Genomic DNA, 24,284 nt, shown 5'->3' with positions numbered 1-24,284 from the left:
AAATGAATTGCATTTTTTCCTCTTCTCATTTAAAAGAAATGATATTTTGACTTGGAAGGAGCCAAGTGCAGTTCACGTGCTTGATTTCCTCTGTGCTGCACATAAAAACAGGAAAAGCCAGTCTTTTGGCTGTGCTTCTTTTTATTGTTGGTTGTTTGACATGTTTTTCTATTACAATTCACAGCAGGGAGCGTTTATCTCCGTTATGAAAACCAGTTGGGCCATTGTTAGGGAAGAAAGCTGCACTTCCCAGGAGGAAGTTAAGTGTCTCTGCAGTGTGGTAGGAAGGCATTCTGCAGTGGAAGCCAACATGTGTTGGTGCTGGGGAACTCTGTCCCTTTTGAAGGAGGTGCTCAGCCACTCTCTATGAAATGTCAGGTCTGTTCACTTAAAAAAAGCAAATATTGCATCTTAAGTTTTCTTTTTCTTCTTCCTCTTTCCTTCCAAAACAGTAAGAAATATAGTGTTGTCTTATTAATCTTTTTTTTTTACAGTCACAATGTTGAAAGCTCATTTTGTCATTTTTCCCTAAATACAAATTCCTTAAACATTCATATCAAACATAGGCAATCTGGTTTTGTAGCTCAGAGGTGTGTGTTGATTCGAAATTAGGCCATGGGATTTGATTCTACCAGTTAGTCTTTTGGCCAGAGCTTGGGTGGCATTTCACCTTTGAGAGAACCCATAAGGTAAATTCATTCCATGTTGAATAAATATGATTTCATCTGTCTATATCAAATAATAAAATGAATTTTAACTATTATCCAAATCATTTATGAAAGATAGAAAGCTCAGACTGTGTGAAATTTCAAAGGGGACCTCAGTCAGGAATCAGTATCTGCTCTTTTCAGCAATATTCTTATTAAAGTCAAACTTTGCATTTGCATAATGTTATTGTCAAAATCTGAATGAAGAACAGAGAAAGTAAGATTTTCTTCTTGATTTATATTGCATGACTTGGTCATATATGTGGTAGGGCTTAAAATACTTAATTGAATTATTCAGCCTTCTTTTTAAGTTATATACCCAGTGTACCGGATTGTTATGGTTTGTTAATTTATTGGGTTAATCAAATTATTGTGAAATCCTACATTTATTATTATTAATATTTCTCTTGGATGAGTATTTGTTTTTATACATGTCTTACAAGCCAATAACAATAACTTTAGGACTAGAAAGCAAAATAAGGATAAAACATAACTGGATCCTCACCTTTTAAACTGCGAACCAATGCTTCATTTTGTGCACTTGCTTTTGGGCTCAGTTTGACCTTTGTAAAATATACAAAACCAGGAGACCAGACTGCGGAGTTCATATTCAGACTTCTGCCTTGGGGACTGGGATTTCTTTAATACATTGGCTCTTCAACTGGTGTTTTTGTGCAAAGGCTGTGAATTGCCTGTGAAATTTCCATTGTTCCTTACGACTTTTGTTCTTTTAATAAGTCCTCAACAATTCAGCGTACTAGATTGCCTCTGTGGGAAAAATATTTATTCCAAGAGATCTCACAAAGATAAAAAGCTGATTGAATTTAGCTCTTCAGTTCTGGCTGAGGCAAAATAGCAGTACAAGACAAATAATTAGTTCTAAGGAAAAAAAAAAAATTGCAAAGCAAACAAATTCCAGGGGGGTATATTTTAGTTTGTTTCACTAAGACTTAAGAATTCCATATAGCAAGAATTATAAACTTCCTGATCAAACTCTATTAAAAGTCCAGAGTCCATTTCACACTTGAACTCCTCCTCTCCTTAGCTATTTTTAAGTGAAATTATGCAAGACTGTCCCCATGGGTAAATCATCTAAAAGTATTAAAAGCTACAGATATCCAGCATTTAAATCACCAACTGACATCCAATTCATTGTACAAAAATAAAAAAACATTTTGGTAACTCTTGATACAATGTACAATATAGGGGTTTTTTGCTTGCATGCACTGTAATTGGGCAATTTTGGCACAGTTTCTTGCTTATAAAACTTACATTGAGATAGATGTGACAAATGTTTTGGGACTGAAGTGTTTCTACTTCTATTTCTGGAATAGAAAAGGACCTAGAAATCTTTGGAATATTTAGATGGTGAAGGCACTTTTGTATTGATACAATCATATTGTAAGTGTAAAATGTTAAGATTTCACTTTGTCAATCAAGAGTTATATTTAATACAAGGGTTCAGAGCTTTCCAGAAGTAACTCATTCCCTGGCAATGGATAAATTCCAAAAACATTTTGAAACAGAGATCAAAGTGATTCTGTGGCCTTGCTAGGTTTGCATCCATTAGTAGAGGTTACTCCTGAAGAGCAAATACTTGCCTTTGAAATGAAGTAGACTGCCTCAGGTATCAGGTGTTTCCAAAAATGTTCCCCACAGAAAAATACTGAAAAAAAAATTCTTTATCTCCCATTTCAAGGCATATTAGTTTGTCTGTGAATTCATATCATCCTAAAGTGTATTTTAGGAAGAAAGTAAAAATATTTCCAACAGGGCTGCTTAATCTATTTGCTTACTATCTGCTACCTCCTCCTGAGACTAGTTTTTGCCTTGACTTGAAAAAATAAATGAATGATTCATCAGGCTTCAGTGTATTCCTCCTTCTTAGAAGCATTTCTTGGAAGAAGCTGAAAATTCTGCTGGAGTCTGCAATAATATTCTCATGGAGTTCAGAAAGGGGTAGTTCACACAGGATGGAAATGAATTTGAAAAGAAATTCAGGATAATACTGAAAACTCAATACAGTTATTTCATTGAAACTTGGAAAGTGAAGAGGACACTCTTGAAGATAAGAATATAAAACAAGTTATTGGTGTGATTATGAGGAGCATCTGGGTGAAATTTCATAACGATCACTGTTATCTCTTTCCTGTCTCTAAAATAATTTAAACATCTTCCCATTTTGAAAATAAGTAAATGAAAAGTCCTATATCACATGCAACAAAAATCAGCTCTAACAGATTAACTGTAGGTTTCAGTAACAGACCCAAAGCTGATCTTTAGCCTTCAGTTTGTGCAGCTCTGCCCCTACATGCATTTTCATTGCTGGTTTTTCCTGCTCTAACTGTGCCTTAAAATCTGCTGTCATAATAAACTCTTCAAGGAAAAAAAAAAAAAAAACAGCAAAGCTTCTCACAAGTAAGTTCAATCCCTCCTGCAATTTACCTAATTTGGTTCCATCTTGCTTGTCACTATTGTTATTTTTCTGTAATGCAATAGCATCTGTAGGTCCCCTGCAGGATCAGGGGCTGGCTGTGTCAGACACTGTGTAAATAGACAGGGAGAGACAGTCCCTGTCCCTGAGCACTCCCAGTCTAAATAGACCCAGTGGGGAGGGAAGCAGGAGGATGGAGCACTGAAGTGATTTTGCCTGAGGTCACACAACAGTTCATTAGTAGTTTTTGGGAAAGAAACTTGTCTTTCTGCTGCCCTTCCAAAATCCTTTCCATAAACCTCTCATATGCTGATTGAAATTGTCTTAAACACTTGCAGTCATAGTGTTGTCCTTTACTTGTATTTCTGTGTAGTGTGATTTTCATGCCACAAAGCTGATCCCAGTTCCTTTATGTGATATTGGAATACAGCTTGCCAGCCTGATGGGCCTCTGGGGTTATTATTACCTCATAAATGGAGATTCTGCTCCAAAGACTCTCAAAACCTGAGCAACCTGACCTAACTTTGACTTTAGCCCTGAGCTAACAAGGGATTGAGCTGCACTTCCAGCCTGGATGAGTGTACAATTATGATTTTAGTGGTGACTAAGTTACTTCATTCTTACACTTCTTTTATAGCTCTGGCAGAACATCATCTAATTCTGAGGGAGTTCATGTTACCCATTCTGTCAACCCAGCACCCTTTGCATGTAGGAAGGAACTTTTCTGAAGGAAAAGTTCAGAGCAACATTTTCTTTAGGAACACTTCTAAACACTGACAATTCTGTCACTGCTATATATTCTGTACTCTTGTTTTCCACTCTCACTCTTTCTTGTCAAGGAATTCTGAATGAAAAGGAGACCTTTCCATGTGAAGAGTTAATCTTACTCTTGTAAATGTTCCTCACCTGAATAGTGTCCACAGGAGCCATTTGTGAAAGGCTCACACAGAGGGTGATGGCAGTGGGAGCAGATGGAATCCCAGGAAACAAAGATAGTTTCATATGAGAATTGTATTTCAAAAAGACTGCAAAGAAAATATATTCAATGCAAACATTCTTTTAGTGAAACCTTATGGTCATGAAGTCAAAGGCACAAAAGTCAGAAGTTTCAGCAGTAGGGTTTTGTAGTTTTGTTGCATTTTTTCATTAAACTTTTAGCTTTTGTGTCTGTCTCCCATCCTGATTTGCTGCAGTGGGTCTGAGTTAATGTCTGAGGTAAACATTTGTATCCTAAATTTCTGACACAAAGCCACCTCTATTAGTCACCATGGCTTAAGTTTGCAAACTATGAACACAAGTATGTTAAGAAACCCAAAACACTGAAATTAAATTTCTCTGTGAACACTGATTTGAGCTTTCTTTCTTTCCAGGTGTAAAAAAACTTCTACAGTTATGTTACATGAGTAGAAAGCTTTTGTACTGAGGTTTTTCTTCAATGCTTTCGGGTTTTTTATATAGTGGGACGTTATGTCATCTATTCATTTCAACTTCTTTATTTCTTCATTGAGTTTGCAATCAACTTCTTGGACAAAAGTAAGGCCTCTGAGGAGCCCACAGTAACCAAGATCAGCAGGAAAGCTGCACAGACATCTAAGCCTAGCCTGACTCCCCATTTGGTACAAAATCCTCTTGCATGGAATGGGTCCTGTGCACGTTAGTTCAGGCCTTTGACACACCAAGTTTTCAGTGTTCACTTTGCTGACTCTGCAGTGTGCTGTCATGCCTGGAGAAAGGCACACCTGTGGTGGCTTCAGCTTTTCCTTCCCAGCTGAGGCTGGTCAGGGGCTGAATTACCTGGCCAGTCCATCTCCAAGTGTTTCAGCCTCCCACCTTTGTGAGTTCCAACCCAGGCACTTGATTTCCCTACCACCTTTCTCTAGCTGTAAGAATGGGCTGGCTGTTTGGTTTAGGATTATTCTAATGTTTGTGCTGTGACCCAGATTTGAAATGAATACAAGAACTGAAGCTTCCCTACTGTGGTGCTATTTTTACTGCATGGTGTTTTCTTTACATTAAGGAAAAAAAATTGCAGTCACCTGAACTTCATTGCAAAAGCCAACATAAATCAGGTAAGGGAGACTGTAGTGAACTTTCTCCATTCTCAGCTGAATGTAGTTTAGAAGATAATATCTGAGTATATTTTCACTCATTTTGAAAACTCCAGCAATCCTAGTGTAATGCTAATGCATAGAGGCTTCAACTGAGTTTGTGAAGGTACCTAAGATATGGCATTTCCTAAACTCTCCTGGTTGGTGCTGCCACACTGACATTATTTTTTAAAATTTTGTCAGCAATTTTTATTTCTGGAATGCATTTGCTGTTGTTCAATAAACAAAAATATACTTTAGTAGTAATGACACAGTGATATCCTTGATTCAACACCTGACTTGTAAAACTGTTCTGTGGGCCAGCTGGAAAGGAGATACAGAAAAATAGTGTATAACATTTTTTTTTTTTTTTTGTCTTTCCTGTCTTGTCAGAATCCATTGCAATGGAAGACAGAAAAACTCTATGTAGAGACATGGTTTTTGGAGATCTGTCTCTAATATAAGTGTGACTACTGGTGTTCTTGATTCTTTTGTTTTGAGCAACACCTGAAATGACCTTTAGTTTGCTGTGTTTAGAGATGAAACATGAACTACAAGAAAATCGTTTTAAGTCTGAAAAGAAAAACAAAAATATGCCCTTCCCACTTAAAAAAATTAAAATTGACACAAGCCCAAGGTGTGGCTTGCTGCTGATGTGACTGAGAGGAAGAAAAACTATTTCCATCTGCTGGCAAACGCACTAATGCTGCAAGGGGAAAAAGTATCTGGGCACATCTAAAAGATTCATGGTGATTATTAAATTGCTGGAGTAAATTCCTAAACCTGAAACATCCCCTTGGCACTGGGCAGCTGCTCCGTGTGTGCAGCACGGGCACCCTGAGGGATGTTGGCATCCAGAGGTGTGGGATTCCTGCAGAGAAGGCATGGCAGGGAACAAGCTTTGGCAGCTGGCTTTTGCAGGTGGTTGTGATGCCTTAGGATTTTAGCCTTTATATATTTTTCATACATGTGTAACCCTCCAATTCTTTAGTGTATAGCTCTAAAGCTCCATAGCCTGTCAGCAAGTGTTGTCCTGTTTTATTCAGACAAAATAATTCCTCTCTGGGCCTGGGACTCAAGGATGCCTTACTGCCTCAGGCCACCAAGAGTTATAAACAAAAGTGAGTTTGGGTTGAGCAAACTGGGGGTACATGACTTTATTACCTAAAGCTGTAATTGGAAGATTAACCCCTGATATGTAAATGAACCAAACATATCTGTGTGAAGAACTTGTGACCATCATCCATCTTGGGTGTAGCCTCTGTGAAGCTTTTGGGTGCCCAAGGTGTACATATAGAAGGCCTTTTATAAATACCCATTTTTATTCTCTTAATCTTGGCTAGGCTCTGTTTTAGGTAGCCACTCCAAGGTGTCAGTCAGGGTCAGGACCGTGAGCAGGGTGGGGAGCAGGGGCTGCAGAATGCAGTGAGGAGCCTTCTCCCACAGGACCTGGGTCACCAGAATGCTGGTGCTGGGGTGTGAGTGTGAGCTGGGCTCAGGGCTGTCTGCAGCTGTGCTGAGCTCCTGGGAAAGCTGAGAGCTCCTGGGGACTCAAACTCACCTGATCGTGGCCTTTAGGTGGGGATTTGGAGGAGGGGGAACAGCTTTTCATGAAGACACACAGGAAAGTGCTGATACTGTGCCTGTGATTTGGGGGCTGTTTGGAACCTTCCTGAGGGAAAGCTGCTGCCATTAAAGCCCTTTTTGTGTGAGCAGAAATGGTGGTGCAGAACAGGGCTCTCCCCCACTGCCCAGGAGCTTCCACTGTGAGTGGCAAAAGCCATTGGGAGTCTCCAGGTGGGGCTGAGCTCCTGACTGAGGTGTTGGGGCACCCCAAGGAGCTCCCTCGGAAGTAGATCTGGGACCACACATTGTTCTGAATGCTGCGTTCGTTTTCTGGCTTGTGAGGAGTCAAATTTATTAACAATTTGTGTACTTGGAGTTTTGTGTGCTGGGCAACACATCCTGCTCTCATTAGTGCTAACTGCACTAGGAAGTATGCACATAATCCCCCATCCACTGCCATTTGCCTCTAACAGTATAAATTTCTAGAAAACAAAATTAAAACATGTATGTAATAAGAGAAAATGCTTACAACTTGACTTTATTTCACCTTAAATCTCAGTGTTTTCTAAAATGTTAAACTGCTTGGTATTAATCAAGTCAAGCTGGTTAAATTTGCCTGTTTGATATCTAAAATGGAACTCTGTTTTATAGCTTGAAAGATTGTTTTTTAAGAATATAAAGTTTTGAGAACCTTTGACTGATCTGTAGTAAAATATTTTACTGCAATTTCATTTTCCTGAACAAATATTTTTAGAACATTAACAGAAATTTATGGCATAAATTTCAAAGCCTATCTTATAATTTCATGTACAAATATTTATAGACGTGGTCCCAAGGAAGTTAAAAGTGTAATGTTTTTATAGAAAATATACAATACAGCATATACTCTCCATACAGTATATATTATCTAAAATGATGGAGGAGGGAAGTTTCTTTCAGTATCTCCCAGAAAATATCTTTCATTTAGAATACAGCTGATAAACATTACCAAACTGAAATTTTATTTTGTAGTAATGATACACCAAGAAGCTCAGATACAGAATCAAGGAGACAGTTTTGATGTATATAAAAAGCAAAACAGTGACTGCAACTTTAGGAGCTCTGTGTGTTATAGAGGGCAGCCTTTAGTCACTAAATCGTCTGTCCCACACATCATCTGTTCAAATTTATTGCTTTTCACAGTGAACAGTCAGAAGTTGCTGCTCGCAGAATATTTGGGGAGAAGTTTTTAATGCAACTTAAACCCAAAGTTGAATCTTTGCTTCAACCCCTCACCCTTCTGTTGATGCTGTTAAAGCCTAGACCTGAGCTAAACTCCCTCTGACCCTCAGTGAGGAACATGCCAGTGCCCTGAGCTCAGCATAAGGAGATGAGTTCTACCTTGCATATAATGTAAATAACATCTATGTAAGCCAGCTCACAGCCAGCCAGTTCAAGTGCCCTCATTCTCAAATCAGCACGGGCTCTTTTCACTGCTAATTTGCCCTCCTCCCCTGCCAGATGAAGTTACAGCACTTGCTTCTCAAGCCTGCCAGGCTTCACCTATGTTTTCACAAGCTGTCAGATGCCTTTTGTGGTGTCCCTGAGCTGAAGGAATGAGTCAGGCTGAGGCTGAGCCAACACAAAGCTCTCCATGACTGATGGGCAGGTTCTGCTCCAGCTGCACATCCCTCCCCTCCCTGCTCTGTCCATCCTCCTTGAGATCCAGCTCTGAGCCAATTCACAAAGATGCATCATTCTCACTTCAGTGCCCTGGAAAATCATGGAAAAGATGATTCTGGGTGGGATTGAAAAACACCTGGAGGACAGCACAGTCACTGGTAACAGCCAGCATGGCTTCCTGAAAGGAAAGTTCTGCTCGTCAAACCTGATTTCCTTCTGCAACAGGGTAACCCATCTAGCTGAACCAGGGAAGCCAGGAGATGAACATTTTTGGACTTCAGCAAAGATTTTGATGCTGTTTCTCACAGGATTCTTCTGGACAAACTGTCCAGCCTGCAGATGTATAACATGATGGGTGAGCAACAGGCTCACAGGTGGGCAAAATGAGTGTCAGTGTCTGTGGTGACATCAGGCTGGCACTGTCACTAGTGGCTTCTGCTTCCCCATCATCAGCCCCATGCTCTTCAACTTCCTCAGTAATGACCTGGATGCAGCACCCTGAGCAATACTTGGTCAGTTTTTTGATGACACAGATCTGGGAGGAGCTGTGGACTCCCTCGATGGCAGCGAGGCCCTGCAGAGAGACCCCCACAAATGGCGGTGCCGGGCAATCACCAACCCTGGGAGCTTCAGCAGGGACAGGGCCGGATCCTGGGCCTGGGATGGGGCAGCCCTGGGTGCACGGACACATTGGGAATGAGAGGCTGGAAAGCAGTGCCAGGGAAAGGGACCTGGAGAGGGTCCTGGGCAATGGCCAGGTGGACATGAGGCTGCAGTGTCCTGGAGCCAGCAGGGACAGCCCTGTCCTGGGGACATCAGGCCCAGCTGGGCCACAGAGGGATTGTCCTGCTCTGCTCTGGGGCAGCCTCAGCTCGAATATTGTGTGAAGTTTTGGGTGCCACAATGTAAGAAAGACATAAAGCCATTAGAGAGTGTCCAAAGGAGGGCACAAGGATGGGGAAGGGCCTTGAGGGGAAGCGTGTGAGGAGCAGCTGAGGGCACTTGGTCTGTTCAGCTGGAGGAGGCTGAGGGCAGACATGGCACTCACAGCTCCTGCTGAGGGGAAGAGGAGGGGCAGGCCCTGAGCTCTGCTCTCTGGGACCAGGGACAGGAGCTGGGAAGAGCCTGAAGTACTGTCAGCAATATAATGCCTCTTTTCAAAGTGTTTCTTACTGTGTGACCAGGTCAAATGCTGTAACCTATTGTGGGAAGAGTCTGAGGAGTTTTAATTCTAATGCTGATTATTTCTTTAACCTGGGTGTGTGTTTATGGCTGGTTAATCTAACCAGCTGTTGGATTTTTATACAGTAAAAGTGAAGTTAGTGCTCTTGCTAGGAATTTGAAAGGAGATAGCCAAGGACTGTCCAGGAGAAATATTCACTGTTACCAGGAGATATTAATGTTAATACGAACTCTACAGGCTTGGAGGTGGAGGGAACCTAATTCTGATTTTTCACAGGAGTGCTCAAGTTTAACACCAGGTTATTCTTAAGGATTTCAATATTTCAGATTGTGATTACTATTACTATTGAGTTTCTTCTAAATCAGAACTGAAGAGAGTCATCTGAAGAGAGTCATCTGAATACACCTCTTACTAATAAGTACTGTGATGCTGTGCAAAGGAAATAGCCCTAAACACTTTGAGGACCATTAACTTTAATTTTTGCCTGATGATGAAAGAATAGTCCAGGCTCTTTGTTTGGGCTTTACAGTATATTTCTTTAGCAGTGCAATGGCTTTCATTTGGAAACATGAAAAGGTTCAAAATTAAGAAGTGCTGCTATAATGCACACTTAATTCTTGAATGGAAAACATCTCACTTTACATCCCATTTCAGATTCTCAATGGCAAGTGTTATGGGATGGAGCAAAGCCTGCATTAAATGAGCAGTTGCTTATTTTTTTAATGTATTTATGCTTCTGACATAGCCTGTAAAAGTAGTTGATGGCTTGTTTATTTTTGCCCCATGTAAGATATGAATGTGAAGTTTTGATTCACAAACACAGAATTATCCCATGTTCAAAAGAATAATCAGTCTGGTTCTCTTCCTGAAGTCAAGCATCTACACCTTTTCTCAGTTATGTTTGTTTTTTTCAGTACTGTGTGGAAACTTGACTTCTCACAGATATATCTGATTTGCCTGTCTCTCATTCAGAAATCCAGTTTGGGCAGGCTCTTCTTTTTAAGGGTATATTTCACCTCTGCTAATATTATATGACTCTATCAGTCCTTAATGCCATCAACTCACAAACACAGTTTAGGGGGTACTGGCCTTGGAAGAACTTTCCAGGAGACCAATATATCAAATCAGTTCTGAAGTTCCTTGACCTCAGGATAGAATTACAGGTTTATAATTTACTCAACACTTACATGACCCAGAGAACAAAGGCTTGCCAAGTCAGTCAAAACTAAATTACTCCTGACCTTAAATTAGTCATTTTCATGCTATTAAAGCTCTGGCTAAATCACTCTTGAGAGATTATTTTGAGCTTATAAATCAGATTTGTATTTTTCCATACTTATATTCACAACCTAGAACTTTGCATATACTTTAGTGCATGTTTAATTCTTTTCTGAAATTCACCAAAGAGCTTAACTCATGGAAGTGAATTAAATGTGGTGTTTTATACATATATGTGTCTGTCTCCAAAATGCCCAATTTTCTTGTGACCAATATGGAAATATGCAATAAAATCATGCAGAAACAATGAGGATAAATAACTGAAGAACACTTCCTGAACACCACTTTTAATTGCATAATCAGGCTGCCGTATTGCAAACTTTAATTTTGAATATGGTTTAATACCTGTCCACAGCCTCTGCTCTCAGGGAAATAACTCATTTTACAGAATTACTTGGATGTGGGTTTGCAGAATCAAGCCCTTCATTAATTCTGAACAGATCTTGGCCTATGCAGGTATTTTTCCTCAGTCATTTGGAAAGTTAACTAGTTCCCCATTCCCTAGGTACTTCCATTAAAGAGCTATTTTGGAAGGTGTAGGAGAGGTGTGTAAACACTTTCAGGGTTTAACTTTACAGCTGCCAGGAATAGAAACTCCAGTTTCAAAACCTGAGGTATCTGAAAAACAGCACACAGGGATGATATATTTTTTAAAACTTCTTGTGCATTTTCAAGAGTCTCCATAGTCTGTAAGTGTCCATTATCAATTATCTTGATGACACTTTATAATTCAAGGAAATTATCAGTTATCACTCAGACTCAACAGGTTCACCAGTACAGGTGATTATTCTACAGAGAACACATTTAAATATGGGTTTGGGTAGAATAAAATGGTTTTATTTCCCCTGTAGTTCTCACAGCATGAAGCTTGAAAACTTGAGAAAGATTGAAGTGATGACAACAGGAATTTTAAGATTGGGAAAAGAGCTTGAGATTATGAGTCTTCGTGGTTAGAGGACTGGTAATAGGAAAGATGAATTATTTTGTTAAATGTGAAGTAGATCATTCTCAAAAATGTTCCTGTCTGATTCCTGTTTTGTCAGCCTCTGCTTGGTGTCATGTGAAGTCAGGTACCTTTGATTCATGGAATGTTGTGTAAACGTCTGTTGATTTCTATCTGTTCTGGTTTGCACTTCTGCCCTGAGGTTTGCTTTGAGTTTCAGGTTTGGGCAAACTGAAATTGTCAAAGAAAATTCACTTTAAATTGCAGCCTTTCAAGTGGTTTTGTTTCGAATCCATGCCAAACCTGAGATTTTGCATAGTTTCATTTTGCATAATAGCCAAGCAAAAAGATAAATTGTGTCAAGCTCCTTTGGAATGGGGTTGAAGTTTATAGTTTTGTGAACTTTTAGAAAACTACACCTGTAATTCATTATCAAGCCAGCTCAGTGTTGTGAGGACTTGTTGGAAGACAGCAGAATGCTGGGAAACTTCTGTGTAAGAGAATTAAATTAGAGGAGAAGAAGTACATTCTTACTTCAGCTCCAAATGTACAGAGGGTCATGACCTATTTCACTTCTTGGAGCACTGAAATTCTGGGCTTGAGTAGGTGAATGCTTGAGCTGCTGCATCATCTCAGTAAGTTCCTTCAGATGCAGAATAAAGCCAGTTGCTCAAGGAGAAGCGAAAACTGATTTGAGGCAATTTCTGTATATCAGTTCCTTGGATAAACAAAATAATTCCATTTCACTGGGAGTCCTGATAGCATCATTGCCAGTTTTTATTTCATTCTTACACAGGGCTTCCAGGAGGATTGTTGTCAGAGAACAATCAGTGGGCATGTGTCAAATGAAATAAAGATCCCGTTGTGATTTGGGGTTTTCTTTTTTTGAACATATTTCTGTATCTAGATCTTTAAAACAGCCTTCAGCAGTGCTAACATAATTAATTGTTTATATCAAGTGTTCTAATTACAGCAATTCAGGTGGTTAGCCACTTAAATGAGTGCATAATTATTTAGAAACACTTTTGATTAAAGCACTGGCATCCTCAAGGCCCAATTAAAAAAACCCAAACAAAACACACACAAAAAATCAAAACCCAAAAGGTTGAGACTTTGAAGCACTAATAGCCATTATGCTGTTAATTAGCTCACCTCCTGCACTCCATAGTAAATGGCTATCTTTTGCTTCTATCAGATACTCATTTGCTGATAACTTTCAATGAAAAAAGAGCTGATGAGCTGATGATCTTTCAAAAGAGGGGGAAAATACACTTAAAAATTGAGTTTTTCCATGACAAAACTTTGGCGGGCAGTGGAAGTTTTATGAATTTAACTTTGTAACAGAGGAGTGAAAACAAAACTCACATGATGCAAGCAGAATTCAGGACACTGTTATTAGTGGAAAATTGTCAATGTCTATTCCATTATTTGAACTGAGTCTTCCCAGGATGATTTGCTGTTTCATGGGATTCATAGGATGGATATGCCATTCTTCAGTAGTATCCTGTAAACCAGATTACATCTTCTCTGAGACATGTGGTCTTCATTCTGCACCAGATGATGCAGTGCAGGGTATGTCTTCAGGGAAGAGTCCCTGTTACAGGCAGGAGAAAGGGCATAAACCAGATAAAATGTATTATTTTTATAAGAGGATAAAGAATTTCTTTTTTGCAATCAAAAGTGCATTTAAAATGGAGGGGGCAAAATTGAAGCATATTATCATTTCAGGTTCAAATGCTTTCAGAATCTTTTGTTTCATAATGAGTTTTATTTTTCCTTTGTGTTACGATGGAAACAAAGACAGGAAAATCAGAATTCCCCAGAGCACGAAGGCACAGATTTCCTCACTTACATTGAAAACAGAATTTTTCCTGTTCTTTAATAGTAAGTCACAAGCAATTATTATATGAACACTTTCCTTCTGTTCATCCACTGGCTGAGCTAAAGGTCGCCAGAAAAATAAAAATGCCAAGAGATAGCATCTTTTCCTGAAAGTAAAGAAAAAATGCCCAATCTTTGAACAGAAAGAAGTTTCTCAATGAGCAAGTGAAATCTCTTGAAATAAGCAGCTCAGCGAAACTTCTGGTTTCAGTGATTGTTTTCACAAGTGATGCTTGCATTTCTTCACAAGATATTTATTTCTATTGTAAACTATTGATAAGCACTGCATATTTTCAGTATTAGGCAAGTGAGACCTGTAGGATTTTTATGCATGTTCTTACATGAAATACAGGGTGGAAAAATAATACGTGTCTGTGGTCACGTAAAGTTCCCTGTGAGGTTCTATGAGTATGATCTCTGTTGTCTGCAAAATAGTTCAAGGACACTAATTTTTTTCTTTTAAAGATACATGATTTTTGTCTGGTTTTGAAATGGCAGTTCCTCCAGTGGCAAAGCAATATCCTTTCTTGGCACATGGGTTTGTAGAAACTGGCATTTGGGGCTCAAAATGGGTTGTGATGGAAGTTTGCATGGACCTTGTGAGGATATCTGTGGGTTTGAGAAGACCTTGAAAAGGCGCATCTGCAGGTGATCAAATAGGAGATCCCTTTTAAAAACCAGTTTTCAAGGGGCTTTTCTGCTGGTATAAACTGGTTGTTGTGTCCCAATGCTCAATACCAAACATTAGCAGAGGGCAAAGTAATTTTCTTTGAAGGCAGCAAGTTTCAGCCATTCACATCCCATAACCAGGTACTCACAAACACAATTCTGTGCGTCCCCCAGCTCAGCATCCAGGTGGGATGCTCAGGATTTCTTGCCATTGTGTGGAGGGCCATGTAATGCTCTGCTGAGTCTTCATGCTGGGACATCCTCAGGATCTCAGGTGCCACCAAACCTCTTTTGCCTTTGGGAGCTGACAGTGACCAGGATCTTTTATTTCCTCTGTGCTCTGACAACTCTGTGAATTATTATTTCCTCTACTCTTTTTACCAGAGTGTCTTAAGACTCCAGCCCTGTTCTGTATTGTCCTACCATCACCTCTTGGTGGCCTTTTTCAGTTCTGACTGAACCTGTTCCTTTGTGTTCCTGAATTGAGTATTTTCAAAAGCTGTTCATAATTATGCTGTGATGTTCATGCACCTGCCACCCTCACAGGGCTTTTTGTGCTGGTGTTCCCTTTCTAACACTTCCACACAGAGACTTTCCCATTCATTCTCCATTCTAGCCAGTCTAAGCATTTCCATTCTGAATCTCTGTAATAACTGGTAGCATGATTCAAACCACAGGCAGAAAAATAATTTTTTTAAAAAGTAGTATTTCAGTCTCCCCTTGCAATTCCACAGAGAGCAGTACTGTACTCTCTCTTCCCCACACCAGAGCCTGGTTTCCCTGCCAGGCCATGGGCAGTGCATCTGGCACCCCTGAAGGTCCCTGGAATAAAGATAGGCCTGGAAAAGGCTAAAATTGCTCTGCTACTCCAGTTGGAGAGAGGAGCCTAGAAGCTGAATGCTGACAAATTTAAACAAAAAATAGGGCACTTTTTAGCAGTATATAAAGGTCTTTCTATCAAGGCCAGTTGCCTTTCTGGAAAGTTACTTTAGGCCTACACAAGGTTTTTGGCTCAGTTTAAGGGCAGCTGTGTGAAATGCAATCCCCTGCACTGTTGAGCAGGTCACATTTATGATCTAATGGTCCTGTTTGGCTTCTGATGCTCTGGGTGTCTTGCATTGCCAGGTATCTGGTGAACAGGGAACTAATTCCTACATGGATTGCTCAGGTGCTCAGAGGAGGAGCAGGGCAGGTAGAGAGGGGAGGATGCTTTGGAAAAAAGCCTCTGCTCAGGGCACAGTGACTTGACAGTTTATCCCAAGCTTGCAGACCAGTATCCCTTGTTTCTTATCACCATTAAGGGATAAACATATTGTCACTACTCTTTTTTTCTTTTAATTTTTTTTTTCCTGCTGACTCATTCTATAAATAAAATACAACTTCATTTGGGACTACTAATTGCCTTAAAATCCCTATGACAGCTGCCTGACTTAGACAGGTTTTACACCTATTTTATAGACATATAAACTAGAGCACAGCCAGATAAAAGAACTTGAACAAGATCACCCAGAAACACAGAGGCCAGTCACATCAATGAGTTCAAGAAACCAGGAGTTGTGTTTCCATAGCCCCTGCTGCAACTACTAAATCACAAGAACTACTAAGGAAAGATCCTGCCAAAAGCCACTGGTTTTTTTTGTTTTTTGAAACCACAAGAAGCATTTTGGGTTATTCCACAGGGTCTGTCCCTAGTACTTGGTGGTCATTAATTAATTACATATTTTTTAAAAGAAATGTGAAGCCTTGGGCAGCCCAAAAGGCATTGAAGTTTTAATTCTCAGAACTATTCCCTGACTTGACTGTTATCCAGTTCCTATTCAGGCAAGATAGGAATTAAGATTAATGACCCCAAACAAACTGGTATTTCAGAGAATCAGTCTTTGCCAGGCATTATATTCTCATGACAGAAAATCATTGAGGCATAAATACAGCGCCCTGTCATTGGTGTATATTAACAACACCACGTTGTTCCCATAAATGCTGAATACAGAGAAGAGGAAAATGAAATCCTAAAGCTTATTAATTTTGGTTGTGGCATTTTTTTTCAAGTGAGCAAACCAGAACCTGTGGAATAAGGCAGTGTTGCACAGATGTGAAGGCTATTCAGGTTCCAGAAAGGTGTCTCTGGAACTTGTTTGGACTTGGTGATGGCTGCCTCTGCAGTGTCTTTTAGCAGCTAGATGGTCTGTAGGCATTTTTTAAAAGCTGAATTGATGAAGACCAAGTTTTAAGGAGAGAGAATTAAAAAAAAAAAATTACTTAGCTTCTAGGATCAGTGAATATTGTAATATGTGGAATAAAAACATGTCATTGTCTGCCAGCATCTGTCCACATCCCAAGAAGGGGTTTGTGGCTTAAGGGTGTTTTCTAAGCAAATGAGAGCTGGCATCAAGACAGGAGCATTTCACCTATCCTGGGATCAGAGTAGTGATTGTCAGAGCTAACACAGGAAGTTATTGTGGCAATTTCTAGAAGCTGTTTGCCCAGAAAAAAAAAAAAAAAAAGAAAAAAAAAGAAAATCTTTCTGTGTTTGCATTTCCACACTGAAAAGACATTCCTATGACATCATCTTGTTTGTTCTGACATTGCAAGAATGGAAGAAATAAAATGGCAGAAAAGAGACCAGGGACTTTTATTTTGCTGCCAACAAAAAATAGAGGAAAGATGTAACCACAGTATCCAATGGCTACTTTAATTCTCAGAGACAGTTCAGCAGATGAGTTGTTGTCCAAGGGCAGTTGGGCTCCCAGACACAAGAGCATTCTGTAGTAAGCTTAATTACTCATTTTAATTATGCATTTTAATTAGCAGGGGACTAACACAGTGCTTTTCTCCCACTTTCTCAATAAACCTACTTTGTAATATTACAGAACAAACTTGTAACTGAAAACTCCAACTGTCTGCAGTTGAGAAAAACATCTCTAAGTTCAGGGGCTTTTCTTCCTTCATGAAATCACATTCAGTGAGCAGGTTACATCCACCTCTGAGCATTTTCAGGACCTTTTGGTTACTTTATTCTGTTCCTGGACAACATGAAGAAATCACCCTGTGCTGCTGCTTCTCCCAGTGGTGTTTCCTTTGCCAATCCATATATTGTCTGACCTGTTGTTGCCTCTAAACATGTCCTAGTTCTTCCTCTTCTGGAAGTTTGCCCTCAGAGCTGTTGTCCTGTCTTCCCTGCCCCTAAATTCCCTGCTGTAGGAAATCTGCTTTCTTTCCCCTTCACTTCAGGGAAGGTCAGGTTAGAGGGGCAGGTAGAAGCAGAGGCGGCTGTGTTCTGGAACGAACTCAGAGGCAGCAGTGTATGTGGCATGGGTGGGTGGGTAAAGACAGCAAATGCCAAAAAAATCTTCAGCAAAACAACCAGATCCCAGAAAGCAGCCCCTCACAAGCTGTACTCTCTCACTTCTGTACTCTTTCCTACCCAGGACTGTACCTGCAGAGGAGGGATTTGCAGTCTGCAGCATTCCTTCACAAACTGAGGCTGTCAGCAGAGCGTGGTGAAGCCAAATAGGCCTCCAGGCTGCTCTGTTTTGAGAGAAGCCAATCCTAATTTATTTGTAGCTTTGAGCCAAACACGGGCTTGAAAAGGTTCAGGTAAGGATATAGTTACAATAGAGATGAGGTAGATTTAAGGTGGCGTGGTGATTAGGAATAAAGGGAAAAGTAAAGTTGTGCCAAAATTTTCTGAAATGTTCCCTCAGGTTTCAGTGCAAATAGCATCTTATATAATTTCCATCATGTAAGGGGTGGAAATGCTCCAGAAGTGTCTGTTCTTTACAAGGCTTTGATGAAATATTACAAGACTGGAAACCTCTCGTGTTATATTTCTGTTGTACTTCTCTGCTGCTTCTGGCCTGGGATGAGCTCTGGAATCAGGATCATTGCCTGACAGTTCCAGGTGTTTGCATGACAGGCACAAGCTGCAACCTTCTCTTAACTCCTGTGGTTTAAAAGGCTCAAGGCATTTTGTCTGGCTTGGCTTAGCTGAAGGCAATAATATTTTCATTTATAGGGAAGGTTTTTGTTTTTTTTTTTTAATTTGGATATTGCAGCTTCCCTCAGTTTTAAAACCACATTATATAAGATCCTTTCCCTTGTGATGAGAACCATGTCTCTCCACCACTTTTCTCCAGCAATAGAAGGTCCACATTGTGTGTATGACTTCATATGGACCAACTGCTGCATCTGCCTGCAAAAAGCTCTCTAATTTTGTCTTCTTTTTGATTTCTCTGCTCCCACCCTTCTTGTCCCTTGCTTTTCATGCAAAAAAGATATCCTTTAAATTTTACCAATAAAATATCAGCCCGTTTGAGATAATTGCCCATTGAAAAAAATTAAAATTTCAGGCTAGGAATCAATGTTTTTCCTAGAAACAGAGCTGGACAGTGAATGATCTTAATCAAATGTGATGGGAAAGCAAAAAGGCAGATGGAGAGCTGAGTTCTCAAGTAACTTCTGTACTTTTCAGTTGCCATCACTGATTTAGTCCCTGTTTGTGCTGCCTTAGCAACTAATGCCAAGTGGACAGCTCCAGAGCAGATGATGCTGTAGGTTACTCTGGACAGGAGTTACCAACCATCCAGGGACCAGTATCAAAACAGAGTTAGTGTGACTCTGTATGCATCTTCCTGCTAAGCAATGAAAATCTGACAAATGAATGAAGCTCTGCAGTAACCCACATACTGTGAGCGTGTATCCTCAAACCAGTTCTGCACATTGGGACAGAGAGCTGTAATTGGCCTTGCTGAAGTGGCCTTTGTTTTCCACAGCTCATGATGTTACACTGTATAACTCCTCTAATTCATGACACCTGAATAAACTTCAGGAAAACCAGTGTGGAATGCACATTCCACTATCTGCAGCCACCCTGCAGCCCAGCCTGGGCAAAGTCCCTTCTCTGTTCCCTACACTGAAATCAACTCTAATGATTAAAAAATGCTGCTGGACTGAAAATAGAGCCCACTGATAACAGACTTGTTTGGAGACTTGAGCTGTACCTCAGCATGGCCTGCAATAGTTGTAACTCTGCCTGGCTTTAGGGTCCATTTAGGTATCTTTTTTCACTTAAAATATTCCCTGACTGCTCCAAAGCACATTAGGCTGGGAGTTGTCAGACTCCATAGAGAAGAAGAAAAAGAGTACATCTGAACTGGTCAACACCAGCTTTTAACAAACAGAGTGCCATATCAAAGAAAGATTATAAAAACATCCCTGTGGGATAGTTTTTACAGTTGCTTTGGATTTCATCATCTCTGTTTTCTCCCCTGGTTCAGTTATTTCCAACAAAAAAGAAAAGGTTTGGCTTCTTTTACTTAAGCTGCAGCCTTCCTGCAGCTAAAAAACAAAGTAAAGAAAGGCAGTCTTAAATACATCCAAGTGTTTTAGCTGAAAGTGGTGCCTTTCAGTGCTGTCTGAGCCCTGAGCAGAGGAGCCAGCCCAGCCTGCAGTGGCCCTTGGGCTGTCCCACCAGGCTCTGCACCCACACAGGCATAGCCAGAACCTGCAGAGGGGGGGCTGAGCCAGCCAAGAGGGGTCCCTTTCCCCAGCCCTTCCAGAGTAGCTGCCAAGTGATGCTGAGCATCCCCCCAGGGTGGGGGCACTGTGAACATCCATGATCCAGGACCACCACCCCCTCCCCTTCCTCCCTGCCCTACCACAGGCATGGCCCTGGAGCCAAAGTACGAACAACTCCTTGTAATTTAGGATAGTTGTGAGCCCTTTTAAAATTGAGCATCCTGCTGAGAAATCCTTGAGCAGAGAGGTAAGGAGCACACACTGCCTTGGGTCCTGTTGAAGGCACAGTTAGAGATTATGTCAGTACCATTTATGGACCCAAGGATATGTTATTTCAATAGACATTTCATGGTATCCATTATAGTTACAGATGTTGCAAGCTTCAATTATTAATTTATGTGCTCATAACTTTCCCAAAGCCAGATCACTTCTGTTCAAATGTCATTTTGTTCTCCTTTACAAAGTGTTTTAAGGGAGGGTTTTGACAAAATGTTCTTTCCAGTTGTTTAGGTTAAAAGATGGAAAAGCATGGAATTGTGTGCCAACAAAGCTCTAATTCTATTCTTTTGAGCACAACATACAGACAAAACAACACACCCAATACTAACCACCCACCCCCCTCAGTGCGGACTCCCTGCTTATGAGGAGAGCTTAAGCTTGGGTTTCTGGGTAGATTTTAAAAAGTAATGAAATGTTTGAATGTGCTGGAAAGCATCTCCTTGTGTGTGTGTGTGCCACTGCCCTCTGGTGCACAGAGGAAGGAGAGCTTGGCTGCTCTGTAGGGACAGAGGGGTGGGCACCCACCCACTCCTGTTCCTGCCTAGAGCAAGGGCTGAGGTCCTGCTGTTTGGGAGCCAGGCTACGAAAGGAGTTAAATCCTCACCCCCGAGGGAGTTAGAAACCACAATCCCTGTGTAGATCTGTCCCTTTCTGTATTGTTTCCATAGAAAATGCCACACGGAAAGAGTGTGCAAATGTGGTGTCAGTCACACCCCCCTCAGGCTGTTGTCTCATCTGCTGCTTATCCTAAAATATCTGGGAGATTTACTGCAAGTGGTGCTGTGTTCCTGCTGGTCACTACCAAGCAGAGCCCTGAGCATCTCTGACCATTTGTTCTCTCCTGCTGGATGTTTCTGGCACATGACAGACCCACACCATCAAGCCTGAAAGAGTTTTGCCCAGTCCAGGGGTTTAGGATAAAATACAAGGTTTAGCAGGTAGATATGTTGGGCTGCATTAAGGGATAAATGTAACCTGGTCAGAAGTAGTTGTAATTATCCATTATGGATATTAGTGGTCAGAAACCTATGAAAATCAGCTAAAATCTCAAAAAAATGTTTAGGATCACAGCCACACTGCCCCAGTCTCCCATGAGGAGGACAGCTCTCTTTGCTGTACAAAGCAGGAATTTATCTCATCTGGAGCTGCTGTGCTCCCTGGGGATTTATTGGGGCAATTAAGATGACTTACCCAAATGTCTCAGTCTATGGATTTGCACATTTTCATGCTATTTTTCCATCAAAGTCAGGTTTCACACATTTTTGACTCAGTTTAACACCAGTAACCATCAAATCTGAGCAGTCACTTCTGTTTCAGAATTTTCTCCCAATGAGACTGGTGTGAGTTTTGCCAATTGGAACATGATATCAAGTGCTCTGGAATGATAGTTGGGTGACCTTCTGAGCTGTATTTGACAAATAAATTACTTTTCTCTCTAAAAATGAGGCCTGTTCAGCTGTGCATCAAGTTCCAAGAGTTCAGTCTCATTGTTTTGAAAACTTTGGTTTGATAACACAATGGAAAAAGTTCTGTAGCCCTGATTTGTGTTGAAGGGGAGAAGAATTAGGATGAAATTACTGCCTTGGTTTTCCTTAAACTTGTCTATTTAAGCCTGTTTAAATAGTGCCTGAACCATCTCATATGGATTATCCTAATAAAAAACTCCTCAAGTATACATATGAAATTTCACATCCTTTATTTCTAGGGGATAATTAAGTTTTTATCTTAACTGCTACTCAAGGGAGGTAGGCTAACCCCTAAACCTTAAACTGTGATTCTTTTGTGGTTATTTAAAAAAAAAATATAGTTGTAGGGGCTGACAAAGATTTCTCTATCAATTCTGTGCCATTTGCAAGCAGAATGTCATCTCTGTTCTAGTCAGCAGCCACAGGAGCTCAGCTGGGGCCCTGCATGTCAAGCTGAGAGCTTTTTTTTCCACCATAATAAAGGTCCTGCAGGCTAAACTGCTGCTAGCTCGTCAGTGACACTTCTGAAATCCCCTTGATGGGCTTACACAAATGTAAAGATTCCTCCTTGCCAGTGCTGCTGATGGTGTACAACAAAGGTACTTCTTCAGTCATGCTCACCCTGCTTTGTCTCCTGTGTGTTTGCATGTGTGAGTGTATTTATGTGGATATCTGCATGGATATGCACAGATAAATGAAATATGGGCATATAGGCATGACAGACAGCTATTTATGCATGTATTTAATGTTATTCTGGGACTTGAAGTGGAAAGAGCAAGGAAAAGCTACTGTAAGCTTATTTTAAAAGCCTGTGGCTATGGCATCTTCACCCAATCAGAAGTTCTTAGGCACAGGGTGGGATTATTGGGGTACCAGGATTTGGATTCAGTGATCCTGATGGGTCCCTTCCAGCTCAGCATATTCTAGGATAAGCACTGTTTTCCCCAAAGAATAATTATAAAGATGAATTAGTATGCTAATTCTTACAACACAGTCCCTGCTTGTTTAACCTTTATTTCCTTCAATTTGAAATAATCCACTGTAACCTTTCCACTTTTTAAAGACTTTGTCTCTACACTGCGGCACCCAAGTAGGTGGTCAAGTCAATACTTCCTTTTCCCTAGCCAGACACACTGGGAAGAGGCAGCAGCTTGTGTTTTCAGGAGATTCTTGCTGGAAAGCTTTCCTGGGATTATCATCACATGTCAAGGATAATGTCCATATAAAACATAGATTTCCCAACAATACAACTTCCTTGGAAAGAAAATTCTGTTTTCTTTAGTTCACTTATTTTGAATGAATAAAGGAGCTCATGGGGAAGGAGTCAGTCCTTCAAGAAAATATTCATTCTTATAATTACCATGTTCCTGCTTCCTCTCTACCCTGCCAAAATTCACCATAAAGAAGAGGTGTGGTAATTAATTGCCTGCCAAGTGGCACAATTAATGTTCTGCAAATGCAGGATCCTCTAGGTGAAGTGATACAGCTGAGTTTTAAATTTCCCATTCTGTGTTTGAATACCAGCGCAGACATGTGTGCTGAGAGGATGTGTTATGTTCGTTTTTATTTACTTTTTTTTAGGACACTTTGATTTTTCTTTCCTTCAAAGTACTTTTTGAAGGACTTAACTTCTCTGCAATAGAGCTCATGGGCAAACACTCAGTAAATGCAAAATAAATGCAGTCATAGTTCTAAAAACATTTAATATTCTTCAAACTGATGCCAGTTGTGCACATTGACAGTAATCCTGTCTAATCCCTTCCACATGTATTATCTTTGTACACCTGCTTTCATTGTCTCACTTATCAGTTTTGAATACTTAGAAGCACAATTTGCAGGAAGGCAAAGCAGCAGAACAAAGCATCCACACACTCACAGCTTGCTACACTTGCAGTTTTGTATTGTAAAGATAAAACACATTTGTACATTTTGGTGCTCGGAGTCAACATCTTCCATTGAGACATTTTTCCTCCCTCCTGCCCCCCCAGCTGATGTCTGTCTGTGTTTGTGTTCCTTGGCAGACTGACTGAAGCACACAGAACAGCTGTGAAAGTCATCAGGAGGATGCAGTATTTTGTGGCCAGAAGGAAATTTCAGGTAAGAAGCAGTATTGATCCCAGGTGCATCTCGTGAGCTCGCGGGACATCGAAGGCACTCTCAGAGGGGACTTGTCTTGGTGAAGGTGGCTGGAACAAATCAAAGGTGTTTTTGAGGTTCTTGGGCTCACACCTTTTGTGGATTTTTTTAATGGCATGGGCAAAATTATCAGTGGTACATAGATGTAGTGTGCTACAGACTTTGTGGAGTCAGCATCATTGTTTTTACTTCTCTTTTTTTACTGCACTTGGGTTTTGGGCTTCTGCTTGTTTAACTGTACTGACCAATACTTACCCATCCACTAGCAGAAGTGAAGAAAACACTGGTGTTGGGGTGAAAAAACCTCTGTCAGGGTGTCTGCAAAAATACTGATCATAACAAGAATGTTGTCAGTCATCTGATCAATTAGGTAATGTTCAGTCCCGTGCTGTGTATGGCTGACAGATCAATAGGATTCACTGATGAGTACTGTGGGTGCAAAGTTTCTTTCACAGGTGTGACTCTTGTTCCCAAAT

At 40.5% G+C, this 24,284-nt stretch overlaps 1 protein-coding gene across 2 annotated transcripts in view; it reads left to right on the top strand.

The window, feature by feature from the left end:
• Nucleotides 1-24,284, top strand: part of LOC132327071 (potassium voltage-gated channel subfamily KQT member 1-like) — a 387,557-nt gene that overhangs the window by 173,892 nt on the left and 189,381 nt on the right. For both annotated transcript variants that reach the window (XM_059845811.1, XM_059845812.1), the window contains exon 10: nucleotides 23,694-23,769. In XM_059845811.1, the coding sequence (XP_059701794.1) occupies nucleotides 23,694-23,769 (76 nt within the window). The remainder of the gene's footprint in view (nucleotides 1-23,693; nucleotides 23,770-24,284) is intronic.

The sequence above is a fragment of the Haemorhous mexicanus genome, chromosome 5 (assembly GCF_027477595.1).
Source record: "Haemorhous mexicanus isolate bHaeMex1 chromosome 5, bHaeMex1.pri, whole genome shotgun sequence".
NCBI lineage: Eukaryota > Metazoa > Chordata > Aves > Passeriformes > Fringillidae > Haemorhous > Haemorhous mexicanus.
This window is presented reverse-complemented; position numbering and strand designations above follow the sequence as displayed.